The 12,532-nt window shown below is 36.1% G+C and overlaps 1 protein-coding gene across 3 annotated transcripts; it reads right to left on the bottom strand.

Annotated features, from left to right (window-relative positions):
* Window positions 1-2,070: 2,070 nt before the first annotated feature.
* On the bottom strand, window positions 2,071-12,067 carry LOC113676381 (tachykinin-like peptides receptor 86C). Of its 3 annotated transcripts, none has more exons than XM_027193036.2 (2): window positions 11,985-12,067; window positions 2,071-4,648 (listed from the first exon to the last, which is right to left on the bottom strand). In XM_027193036.2, exon 2 carries the CDS (start codon window positions 4,640-4,642, stop codon window positions 3,554-3,556), a length of 1,089 nt encoding a protein of 362 aa, XP_027048837.2. In that variant the 5' UTR covers window positions 4,643-4,648; window positions 11,985-12,067; the 3' UTR covers window positions 2,071-3,553. The 3 variants fall into 3 exon arrangements, with proteins under 3 accessions (XP_027048837.2, XP_089052932.1, XP_027048836.2); XM_089196806.1 differs by having other exon boundaries at window positions 11,865-12,003; XM_027193035.2 differs by lacking the exon at window positions 11,985-12,067 and adding an exon at window positions 4,974-5,116.
* Between the last annotated feature and the right edge of the window lie 465 nt (window positions 12,068-12,532).

Raw genomic sequence — 12,532 nt, 5'->3', positions numbered from 1 at the left:
CGTTACATTTCAGGGCCGGGTCGTTCAAAGCTGGGTTAAGATCGATAACCCAAGATTAGTGTGAAATTTGATTTCAGATCTGAAAGCTTAAAAAAAGATCTAGCGTAATTTTTTATTGTCTACAATGTTATGACTGCATGCTCTAAAGAGAATCGAGAAAATTACTCCAAACTGGCTATTGCACAAAGGAATTAAAGAAAAGGAGAATAAACTTTAACCTTGGGTTAGCGCTAATCAGCTGTGGAACAACTGGGCCCAGAATATCCAGTATTTGAGGTCAACAATTTCACTTAGTCTGATCCCAAATCTAATAATCCCAAAGTGTAAGGCAACAAATTTGAACTCTGCGACTGGATTAGGGACCAGGTTGAAAGATAGGGACCAGGCTGAAATCACCGACTTCATTTATTGATGGTGTAAGATACATTGCTAGTTACCTTGCTCGTTGAAATTTTTCGATTTTCGAGTTGCATCTGAGGAGTTGCTTGTTGTTGAGATGTTAATCTAATGTTTAGCTGTGACAATTAATAGACCAGCTAAGGTTGTGTGGAACGTTTCGCCATTCATAACATCTTTGAGATTGAAGCGCTTTTAAGGTTAAAATATAATAATCAAAGTAAGAAGTATATTTGAGCAAGATTCAACCTGGTATAAAGTGGCGTTGTATATCATTTCATTCGAATACTCCTAATTTGTGGAACCCGCTTTAAGTGGTCACCCCACCTTTTCCCGTGGGTGACGGCTTAATACAGGTTCAACTGTATATACCAATGATTGTTTTACCCTTTACGAGTGCCTATACCAGCTTTACCTATACCAACTTTTGACGTCCTTGTTACCGTTGCCCATTCTCTCGTAGAGTTGTAAAAGCAGCATCACCCAGAATCTGTCACGTTTATCAGCCGTGGTCACGGCCGGCCCGTAACCTTGGGAGAGCAGCGTGGTCGACGATCTCGAAATTTACATCTAGGTTATCTTGGTGTTTCAACCAGAAACTTGATTGTCAGCTTTTACACCAATGGAAACTTTTTTTCGCAAGAATGTCTACCGCACACTAAAACCAACAGCTCGATCGATAACGTTTGCGTTTATTGTGTGACTCGCTGCAAACCCCCTAAGGCCAACTTATTAACCTGTGTGGCTGTCCCGTAGAATATTTTTCTTTTACGTTTACTGTCAATGTTATAGAATAAAAAGCATTTTTTTGAGGTTATCAGGTGCTTATCTAATTATGTGATTTTTAAGACCATTATTTACCATTACGGTTGGTTTACGGAGAGAATGTACCGACCAACAGCTTTGTTTACAATGCACCGATTAATAGCATTTCCTACGTAAATAAGATAATTGCAAAGACTTATTAGGATGAATGCCGACCACTGCCAAAAAAAATTCGATCAGTACTCTTTGTGAGATCAGTTTCAAACGGTGGAAAAGAAGCTGGGGGAATATCGTTTCCTCACTGATAAAAGCTTGTCCTTGAAAGTAGTTATTCAAGCAATGAAAAACGCTCTTGTGTCACGCGAATCTATCCAAAAACAAATCCATTACAAATGATTTTGTCGATGAAACGACGAGGAGGTCATCATTATGGGGTCATAATGTAGAGCCAAATTTTCCCTAAAAGTCGCAATTTAGAGGAGCGTGATTCCTGTAATGACCTGAGTGTACAACATTCCCTTCCCCAGAGAGCATGATCTTCCTTTTTCTTTCGTCTCTGTCATGTGCAAAGATGAAAAACTTCTAGTTAAGTGTTTTTAACAATAATCTTCAAACTTTGAGAGCTAAATACAAAACTAAGTAAACTTAAGTATAAGAAATTTGTAGAACAAAAAATGTCAGGGACAAAGAGTACCTAAAATTAACTCGTATTTTACGTAAGCCCTTATGATAACTAGCTTCGGATTTTTTACTTTGAGTTATAAATTATTTTAGAGCTGTCAGATATTACCTCAAACTGTAAAATCGTTGGGTAAGATAGATCGACCGTGGGAGATCAAGCATTACTTATTTTCTTAACCGCTTGAACAGATGAAGAATCGAGTGTGCGATAAACAGGACAAGCAGAAATACGTGTTTGATATGATTTATGGTGTCAAAGAAAGTGGTGATACAAAATTGGAAAGGGTTTTATTTACAATTAATAATCTCTTTCAAAGTGCATAGATATATCAAACGGAGAATTCAAACTTCACGCTAAAGCTAAACAAAGCGAAATACAATAATAATGCTGTTATTTACAAATTAATATCCCTCCCACATGCTATATTTCACTGTTGCACTAATCATCTCCAGGCTTTATGTGCAAGTGTCGAAAGGCAAGGTTCACTACCACTACATTACTTTAATACACGAGTGTTCCCTGATACATCTGCACTTTTTAAAAAATGAAAACAGGCTGACGTCGGTTATCAAGTAAAGCCAACATGTTATCATCAGTGTTATAGAACTCTGCGAGAAAAGTTGTCGCAAAGATCCAATATAAAATTTAGATTTCACCCTTCCTCATGTGAGGTCTCGGTTCCAGCGAAACATTTCAATTTAGTTATAAATTATTAATTAAGAGGTGTTTCTTTCCAATATATGAAAATAAAAACAGATGATTGTAAAATTGGAATTTCGCTCGGCATTAGTAAGCAAACAAAATTTAATTTGTTTCATTCTTTTCTGTTCAATATCGCTGTGGAAATTGGAATCAGACTATATCTAAATGCTTTCAGCGGGGGTAATTTCCATAAACCCAAGTTGTCAACAAAATCACGGTAACATTTTATCATCTATAGTAAGACCAAGAATTAAACATGCCATCAATTTAAATACCGGAAGGATATTCATTCCTTCCTGCATCCTATTAAGTTCTTTACCCAAAAAAAGAAAGAGATTACGACAAAATTAGAAATAGTCGCGATTCCATGAAAACCACGGGTACGCCTGGCATTATTGTCTTTACTTTCTTCTTGACATATTTTTGAGGTTCAAGTGAAGGCACACTCCTTAATAAGGTTATCTCATAAAATCATCATGAATTGTTCGACTATTGACTAAAAAAACGGACGGTGTTTCCTTTAAGGCGGCTGATGCTGGATCCGGCTGGCCTTTCATCAGTTATCTTTTTACTGATCAAATAAATACAATCAATTTAAACTCAAATTTTGACTTTTCTTCTTCTAAGACAAGAATTTGATATCACGACGTTTCGAGGTCAGATTAACTTTTCAATTGAAATCTAAGTTACTCTTCAGTGTCAGCACTGTGTTCATCACAACCACATTTTACGCACCAATGAGATTAATTAATTATTCATTTAATTTCGGTGGTGCTCATGAATACGTGTTATTCATGTGTAGCACTAAGAGAGAACAGCGCAGGAATAGTCTTCCAAAACTTCGAAACGTTTCATATGTCACATTAGCATCGATTAAAACGATTTGTCAATTCATTTGGGCTTCTCAGCGACCTACAATCAGCTGTAGCTGTTCGCTGAAGCAAAAGAAAGAACGAAGCAACAGAAAAACGTGCTATTACAATCAGATATATACGCACAGCACAAGTTTTACCATGTACCACCATTTTCGGCGGCCCCCAGATTTTCTAACTGCTTTATCGTCGTTCGTTTTGTCAGCGGTATTTGTTCACTTTTATCATTCCAGAAATTTGCAACACATTGAATAGTTGCCTTTCTTAGTAATTCTCGAAAATGCCGACTATACATAAACCATACCCACGGATTTATGGCGCAGTTGACATGAGCCAACCAAAAGAAAGACAACGGAAGGGAGGCAGGGAGACGACAATAACTGTCTGGGTCGAACGATCTTAGCAAATGGTTGACATGGACAGGTAACCAGCAGATTGCAAAAATTGCAACTATTGCAATGATCATGCGTACAACACGTTGGTTCTGCTGAACAATTTTTGAACGAGTATTTTTCCCCACAGGCAGTTCACTTCGTCGATAAATTCTGTATGTAATAATAGTATAACAAAATACCATAAGAACTAAGGGAAGGAGGTAAAAGACGACAAACTTTGCCATCTCTTCGATCCCCAAGATCATATGGTGCTTCTGTGGGTTTTTACTCCATTTCCTAATGCAATGACATTTGCCATCTGTGCCCTGTTCAATTCTAAAAATGTACAAATACGGGATACAAAATAGTCCCGCTAGAACCCAGATCAGCGCCATGGCGTATTTAATACCTTTCTTCGACAGTGGCCTTATAGTCGCGTGTGCTGCCATGAAGCGGTCTAATCCCATCACGACAACGGTCAAAATGGAGGCTGCTACGGAGAACCCCACAGCAAAGTATGTTATCTTGCAGGTTAGCTGTCCAACGATGCCCGAAATCCAGAGTCGTCCAACCGTCAAAAACGACATAAACACTAGAGAAGCCGATGAAGCATTCATGATATCTGCAATCGCCATGTTGATTATTAAAAAGTTGAAAGGAAATTTCCGCCTCGATTCTTTGTCACCGTATACAACTCGAATCAAGAGAGAATTGCCAAAAAGAGAAGAGAAGAGCACTAAGGCAAACCCCATGATCACCAGAGTTTTAGTGGTGTTGCTTGCGCTTTCAATTGCGCATTTGGTGTGTAATTTACCAGTGATATTCGTTGCAGAGTCATTCGTGGCGTTCATTTCGACCTGCGTAAGGTAAAATCAAAAGCGATAATTGAAGAATCAATGGCAGACTCTGACAACTGACATGACGAACAAGTCCAAATTCACACATTCTTAATAAGAACATCAATATAGAAGCAATTAGTTACAGCTCTTTGGACGACAAAGTTATCTCCTAGGAGAAGAATTTACATTTTCTTTTTTTATCGCGTGCGATAAGTGGTTTACAGATTTGCCGTTCTATTACCATCCTTGCCTGATTACCAATCAAGAGCCTCCGCTCTACAGAGATATCATTGTCGCTAATACGTCACAAAGTCGCAAAGTTAAAAATATCAGGCCGGTTTACCTCTGTGAAAACTGTGCACGTCGTTTAATCGAGAAACTTCGGAACCTTTCAAAATTGACTGGTCCGCCAGTAAGTCATCTTGAGTTTTCGTTGTTTGGTAAACACTAAGAATGATCCACCTGACCCTGTCTTTTCACGATAGCGAACATCATTAATTAATTCTGCCGCTAATTCACAACCTGACAGACGGGACACGCTACGCTGGTATTAGAATATAAGAGAGAGTGAAATTAGGGAGGAAAATGTAAATTACGGTTGATGCAGTTCGCTAGCGATAAGATCTTTACTGACAAAAAAAAGCTTTTGGACCTATGTTGATTATTCTTTCTGAAAGATTTGTTTCAAATGGCCTCCGGTTAAAACCACTAGTATAAAACTCATTTGAACTGGACTGTGAAATGTTTCTCTTAGGCAACGTTACTTGCGATAATGCTTTTAAGAATACACATTTCTCTGAAGTCGCGAGCATGATTTAATGAGTTCCGACTTTTTTGACCTAAACAAGCAGCCGGGCGTAAAGCAATAATATCAGAACAATTCCTCCCACAAAGTGACAAACATGTAGCTATTATGAAACTGTTGCTACCCTCTTTTGTTTTGCTATCATGAGTGTTTGTCCACTCTTTTATCAGGAAAGATCCTGCTGAAGAAGACATTAATAAGATTGATTCAGTTGTTGTTTCGCTCTCAGTGCCTGATTTTTGTAATTATGAAGTTCACATTTGTTTTGTTTCGATCGATAGACGTCATCAGACTCACAGATGACAATTAAGCTACATTTTCTTGCGTTTGAATATATTTAGATATGGTCCAGTATTTTAAGCTGTGCATGACTAACTTGTATGAAAATCTAGCGCTAACGAAGCTGAATTAACTGAAGAAGAAAAACTTCTCACCAGTTCAGACAAATCCGTTCTAAGATTAAGTTTAATTTTCTCCTTTCCGACCGAGAGGCTTCATAGAATTTACTATTAGTATTTCCATCAAGATCGGCGAAAATAAAACAAAACCCGTTTAATTTCTGAGACGTGGAACAAACATGCTTCTGGAAACAGAGCTTCATGGAGATTAAGTGTTTCCATCGTCAACAATTTGATGGGAGGATGTCGATTGTTATTGAATTTCATTGTTTGATAAAGTACTCTTTCAACTGCAGGATATAAATTGATTTTGATGCTTAAAGCACTGAAAGCCTCGATCAGCCATTTAGAACTTCTGTGTCAATGTGTGTAACAAGAATAAAAATTTGAGTGAAAAGAAAGGGATTAGAGAAGGAGATTTATTGAAAAGTGAGATAATAAAAAATACATTACTTACAGGGTTTGCGACTGCAATAATAACAAGGGAATATAAACCTCGCGATACAAACAAAGATGTCAGCTAAAAAATCGATTTATCGTCATGCTTACGTAAGAAAACTAAGACTTCAGTGATATTTTGGCGAAAAGCTGTTAAGATCCTTGAAATTACAATTATTGCACACCTGACACTATAAAGTTCAAGTTATAAACCAATTTTTAAATGTTCATCGTTTCCTGTCTCATAAAAACCTTGAAAAAATATGATCTGAATAAACAGGTTAATGTTAAGCAAGGATAGGCCCTTCCTGTGTAAAGACTACTTATCTTTCAAAGCATCTTGTCATAAAGATATTTCACCTAATTTTTTACAGTACCGAAAGCTAATTGATAAAATCGCGTTTTAAAAGCACCGCTTGACTTCCTTTAAAATTGAAATTTTACCTGACTAAGCATTTTGCTCCTTTTCCTAGCATTCATATGAAGACAAAGACTACGTCTAGCTTGTTCCAAAGACCAGTTAAGAGCGATGAAAGTAAATACAGAAGACAAAGAATAATCAACTAATTGTAAAAGCTCCGCTTAAAGGTATAGTGGAACGAGACATAATGAATAGTGTAGGCAAACTTTAATTATTTTTAGTTTATCTGTTTCTCTAAATAATAATAATAATGATAATAATAATTTACATTTCTAAAGCGCTAAAATTATAAAAATATTCTAAAGCGCTTTACAAAATATTCTATAAAAATATTAAAACGATTAAACGATAAAATATGAAAAAATATAGAAATGTTTAAAACTATAAAAAATGTTAAAGCAAATTGTAAGCCAGCTTGAGCAGATGTGTCCTAAGCTTGTGTCTTAAGCAAATCTGCTGTAGCTAAATATAGGTTTGCAAGTTCAGCTTACACATATAGACCATCGTTTGTAAGTTACGTAACAGGTTTGTGTCTTCAATTTTTCCAAATTAAATTCAGTTCGGCCCATGGCTGAAAAAGCCCTCGAGGGACATTAAGTTAAGTGCCTGTGTGTGTATCTCTTTTCTTGCTTCAATTATAACTCCTGCAGTAAAAAAATCCGGTTTGGAGGAAAGAAATCGATCCGGATGTCTTTTCACTCTCTGTCATTTCTGAAAATGAACTATTATCTTGTTTATTGTGCTAGGCTGTGCCAAACTTTTTGAGGTGTTGAATTGTACGAGCGACGATGAAACTTCTGGAAATGTTGCAATTAGACTGGATTGAATTAAAAAACGATAGACAAAAGTGTTGTTTTAAAGCGCATCCAATACGCTCCTGAAATAAACGTTACTGGCAGCATTTGCAACAATGTCGGTGAAATATCGAAAAAGTTTCAAATTGCTTTATTTATGAGTTAATTAAGGCGTCGGTGGAAAGGAGGTAAATATATTTCAGAAATTCGGTAACTTTTCTTGTAAATTCTATAATGCAAGGTATAAAAATGGAACTAGGAAGAAGATATGCGTCACTTGAGGAAGCTGTATCTGGTTCGTTCCCATCACTTAATTTTGACATAAGGCTCTATGATTAAGTTTCATGAGAGAAGATGTCAAACAATTTGCATAAATATTGAAGTGACGCAGAGAAAAAGAGTAAAACCAAAGAAAAAAATTAGGATGTTTAAGGCGTCATACTCGAATTTTTAGCGAGAATGCCACTTACCACGCTTTTAAGGAGAGGAGTTCGGTGCATCGAGACAGGATCGACAGTTGTGCAAGTGATCTGTGGTTGAAACATTTCGAGCCCTTTACAATTTTATAAACGAATATATAAAATAATAATTCATCGTAGAAATTAAATAGGATTTTCTGCTAAAAGATTTTCACACCCGCATCTTCTCTAAATTTGTTCAAAATTGACGGTGCACTCTCAGGAAGTTACAAGTATCATTTTGCTACCCTTTTGAACACGAAAATATCCACGTCATCTTGATGCATTAAGTGCACTTGCCTAAGAACACTTTTTAACGACGTTTCAAAAAAACGAACCGTGTTCGCATCTTTAACACTTTAACTCCCATGAGTTATCAAGACAGAATTCCTCCTTACAATATCAATACAATATCAAGCATAGAAGAGATGAGAATATATATATGTTATTTGCCGGCTTGGAGTTCCGTATGGTGAAAAACTGTGACCGAGGTCACAGTTTTTCACCATACGGACCGACCCTTAGCCGGTAAATAACATATTTTTTTTGAAACTTGACGAAGTTCTTTCCAAAAGAACCCGAATGATTTGGGACTGCAAGATACGGCAAGATCTTCCATAAACTGAACAGTTTTTGAGCGAGTAAATGGTAGTTGAAATAGAGGTGATGCAAAATTAAGAGAGATGCCTCAGCGAAACATTTCCGTAACGATAATTTAAAAGGCTTCCAAACAAACTTTGAAACATTATTTTTACAAGTATCTGTCACAATCTGACACCTGTCGATTAGAGAGCGCGTAAGTTAAAAAAAGCGTAAGAACATTTGAAAAACAACGGAACTAGTTTGGCAAAGACTGTCACGACAACGTTTTCTTCAAAAACATTCAATGATCTAACGGAAAGTATTCTTCACTCTCATCGATGATTCATTCATGTACGAAGATTTACCTCTATTCACTAAGTAAGCGGCGAGGAAAGTAATTGTGAGTAAATTCAAATTTTTTATTTTGAAGTTGCGAGAGTTTGCTCGTTTGTTTGCTGCAATGGCGTGTGTAAATCTGGTCTTTGCTTCACAAAAACTAAATTCGAATGGCACACTCCAACGAGACACAAGGCGATTTAATGCGGCCTTTTCTCAAAACATTCCTTCAGTTTCTGTTGTGCAATTTACGGTACAAATGTTCAAATTGAACGGACTTGGAAAGACTCACCGAGAGCGTATATTTGTTGTATAACTTAAATTAAAACTTCACTCGCTCTTTAACTGTGAACAAATTGTTTGAGAAAATTCAGGTATTAAATGAATGACAGTTCCATCGCTCAGATTAACTGTAACCAAATACCTCACGTTTTAACTTTTTAGGTACTTTTTGTAAACGATTAAAATTAATTGCAGACGGTCTTTAGGCCGCTTGTCAACCAACGTGATGACACTATTGTTTATACAAATTCATTCTGAAACCAATATTTTTCTGTCAACCAAAGTGATTTGAGTGAGAGAAAAGAGAGGATTCATAAGTTATTCATCGGCTTGAGGTAGTGACCGACGTGTTTGCTTAAAAATACTGCCCAGCCGGAAAAACGAGATATATTTATAAAGTAAAAAAATCAATTAGGGGATAATTGAAATAATATGATAATTGTTTCAGATAGAACGTTTTATAGCCAGAAAGAATAATAAACTTGAGATCCATTACAACAAATGGAAACCCCTCCTTCAACTGATAGAACAATAGCTGAACTAATTTATTATTTATATCAATACGCGATGCCTTTTTTTTTTTTTTTTTTTTTTTTTATTCTCGTAGTCCAGTGTAGTGGTATTTTCTTTGTGTAATAGAGTAGTGTACTGTAAATTTATGCATGTAGAAATTTGTGATGTATCTTGCGTACTTGTAAAAACTGTAAAAACCCAAAAACAAATAAAATACAAAAAAAAAAATTAGGGGATAATTGGCTGATCCAATACTAAATTCTCTGAACTAACATTATAGGAATTGTATGGCAGACAGTAAGAAGAATTGCTAATAAGATCTTGGGAGTTAAAGGGTTAAAGACCATCCTTTGTAATTTTACCCTTGACAATCTTAGTTACAGCGAAACAAATATTACTTATCAATCAACCAAATGGGTTGCTAGCGTTTATATCCATTTTGGTTGTAAGAATGTTTTAATGATAACCTCATTAAAGGTTACATCTATTCAAATATTCCTAGCTTTGTTTTAATTCAATTTAATATCATGTGCTTGAGAAAAACAAACAACACGACTTCTGGAAAAGACAAGATATTGGCATGTTTATCGTTTCTTAAATGCGTACCATTCCAAAAGCTGATATTAGGCAAAGGAAACAAACATACTTTTTGTGCTTCCGATTAAAATTGTCATTGTCATTACCGAAACGAAATCCTATGCCTCCACTAGGGCTATCGCTAAATTAGCATTCGATATCAAATGCTAATTGATATATGGGCTAAAATAACAAGAAGCCAAGAAACTTACTGAATGATACACTGAAAGAGCACTCATTTTAGAAGATTTCCTGCGATAACTATTTCAAAATTTCGTAAATCCTTGTCCTGTTTTTTTTTTATAAAGATTCGAAAGTTGCTTCAAACTTTCTACTGCAGTTCGAACAAAACAATTGTAGTTGATTAATTATTAACTACAGTTAAAGCCTCTGCATGGGCGAAAAAAAATAAACTGAAGAGGTTAGCGTCATGTAATATACCTTGACCTGTACTTTCCACACTATTCGGTGCATCCTACTAAGTGCCTTTCCTCTACGAGGTGGCTTATTGTTTAACTTATATCATGACCCTTTTATAAACCGACCTTCACGGAAAAGTTCCGGCTGACACAACTAAGAGCCATTGTATCAGTATTCAAAACGCCATTGGGCAATAAGACGAGACAACGGAGAGTGCAGGTTTCGAACTCTTCTTCGGTCGGGGCAATTATTTTTGAGATTCTGCAATAACATAGGCCTCCTCTCGACATTCAGTGCTGCTAAGTGACACATAAACCTTTATTCGTTTACTCAAAGAGTTGTTTGTTCACTTGGACCTGACAAGAAATTAAACAAATTGTTTTTATATGTAAAATTAACCTTCACCTGTGCCGTATCAAGAAAATGATTCAATGAAAGTTTCATATCCAGGGCTCGGTATCCTTTTGAAAATCGCTTAACATTGAAATGTTCGATAATATCTGGTCGACCGAATGATCAATAAAATCAGCATTACCGTCAAATTTTTAGATAGCATAAATCAGTAGCTCATTAAAAAATCCATGAGTCCATATAAAGGCAAAACTCTGACTGGCTTCAGTATACTAACATGAAGATACTACTCCTATGACATACATACAGCTGCATTCAAAAATTCAGTGATTGGTTTCTGCCAGCGATTGTTTCGAAGTATTAAAGCAGGAGTGTTGCATTTGCATAGTCAACGCTGTGATGATAACAAAGATAAAAATTAACCAAAAAGAAAAATCTTTAAAGCCACTATCACGTAAAAAAAAAAGTAATCGTTAAAAAAAAGCTAGTGATGTCAAGTGAATGCTATTTTCATTTTTCCATAATAATTTTGAATATAGTTTACCTCACGCTTCAGTTTCATTTAATGTTTCCCTTTTATCGAGGTGATGTTTTCTCTCCTGGATATTTTCACGTAGCAGCTGTCGGGGTCTGAACAATATTTTCCTTTCTTATAACGTCCACAACCCAAAATTTACAAAAATTATAAAATTGTAATTGAAATATTGACGTCGTTTAAGATCGAACCATAGTAAAGGCCTTGTATGAATAAAGAATACTAAAAACTTTTGTCACCTTCAGTGCTAATGAAGTTCTGCTGGTAAAATGGCCGAGAGCGTAATAATAAGCATCTGACTAAGATAGAACGTATTGCGTCGTACCTTCTGCAACGTTCCTCAGCCTGAATTTTAAACGGCGGGTGTTGCGACTGTAAACATAATTTCCACTCTAAGGGATTTTTTACGTTGAAAGATAATTGCGTTTGTTGTTAAGCAACTTACCTTCGATTTAAATCCTACCGCTGTTCCCTACAGCGACGCTCTTTTGTATCTCGAGCTTTGTTAATCACTGATTGCAGACAACCCATTCGTACCCTCTACGCATGTCCAAAACACTTAAACTTCTCTATTTTCTTATTTACATCACAAATCAGTCAAGCAAAGAAGCAACAGAATTTTCGCGATAACTGTCGAACTGTCTGAATCCCCTTTTTAAACCCGATATTGTCGCAAATTCCTTTGGAATTTCGGCCGGCTGTAGCAATAGACGATCACTCTGAACAAAGTAAAACGGAAATCATTTAAATGTAAATTAATAGATCATTATAACTACTCGCATTTTCAGGACAAGCTTACTTTTTTTCTAGAGCTCGTCATTATGTGAACTTTATTCTTCAGCTGTCATGAGAGTCTATGTTGCTATTGTCAAGGAGCGCGTGCTCACACTTGACTGGAATCGAGCCTATGAGTGGTCAAGAAAGTATATCGCTGTATTACATCGCTATGTCAAACCCGCTCTTAATCTTTAAATTAGTACTTTTTTTCTCCGT

Source organism: Pocillopora damicornis, chromosome 2 (genome assembly GCF_964200805.1).
Source record: "Pocillopora damicornis chromosome 2, jaPocDami1.2, whole genome shotgun sequence".
Taxonomy (NCBI): domain Eukaryota; kingdom Metazoa; phylum Cnidaria; class Anthozoa; order Scleractinia; family Pocilloporidae; genus Pocillopora; species Pocillopora damicornis.
Note: the sequence above shows the minus strand (reverse complement) of the source record. Positions and strands in the feature narration are given on the sequence as shown.

Bases quoted from the DNA above. Each gene is read 5' to 3' on its own strand.
- LOC113676381 (XM_027193036.2), bottom strand. From the start codon at position 4,642: ATGAACGCCACGAATGACTCTGCAACGAATATCACTGGTAAATTACAC.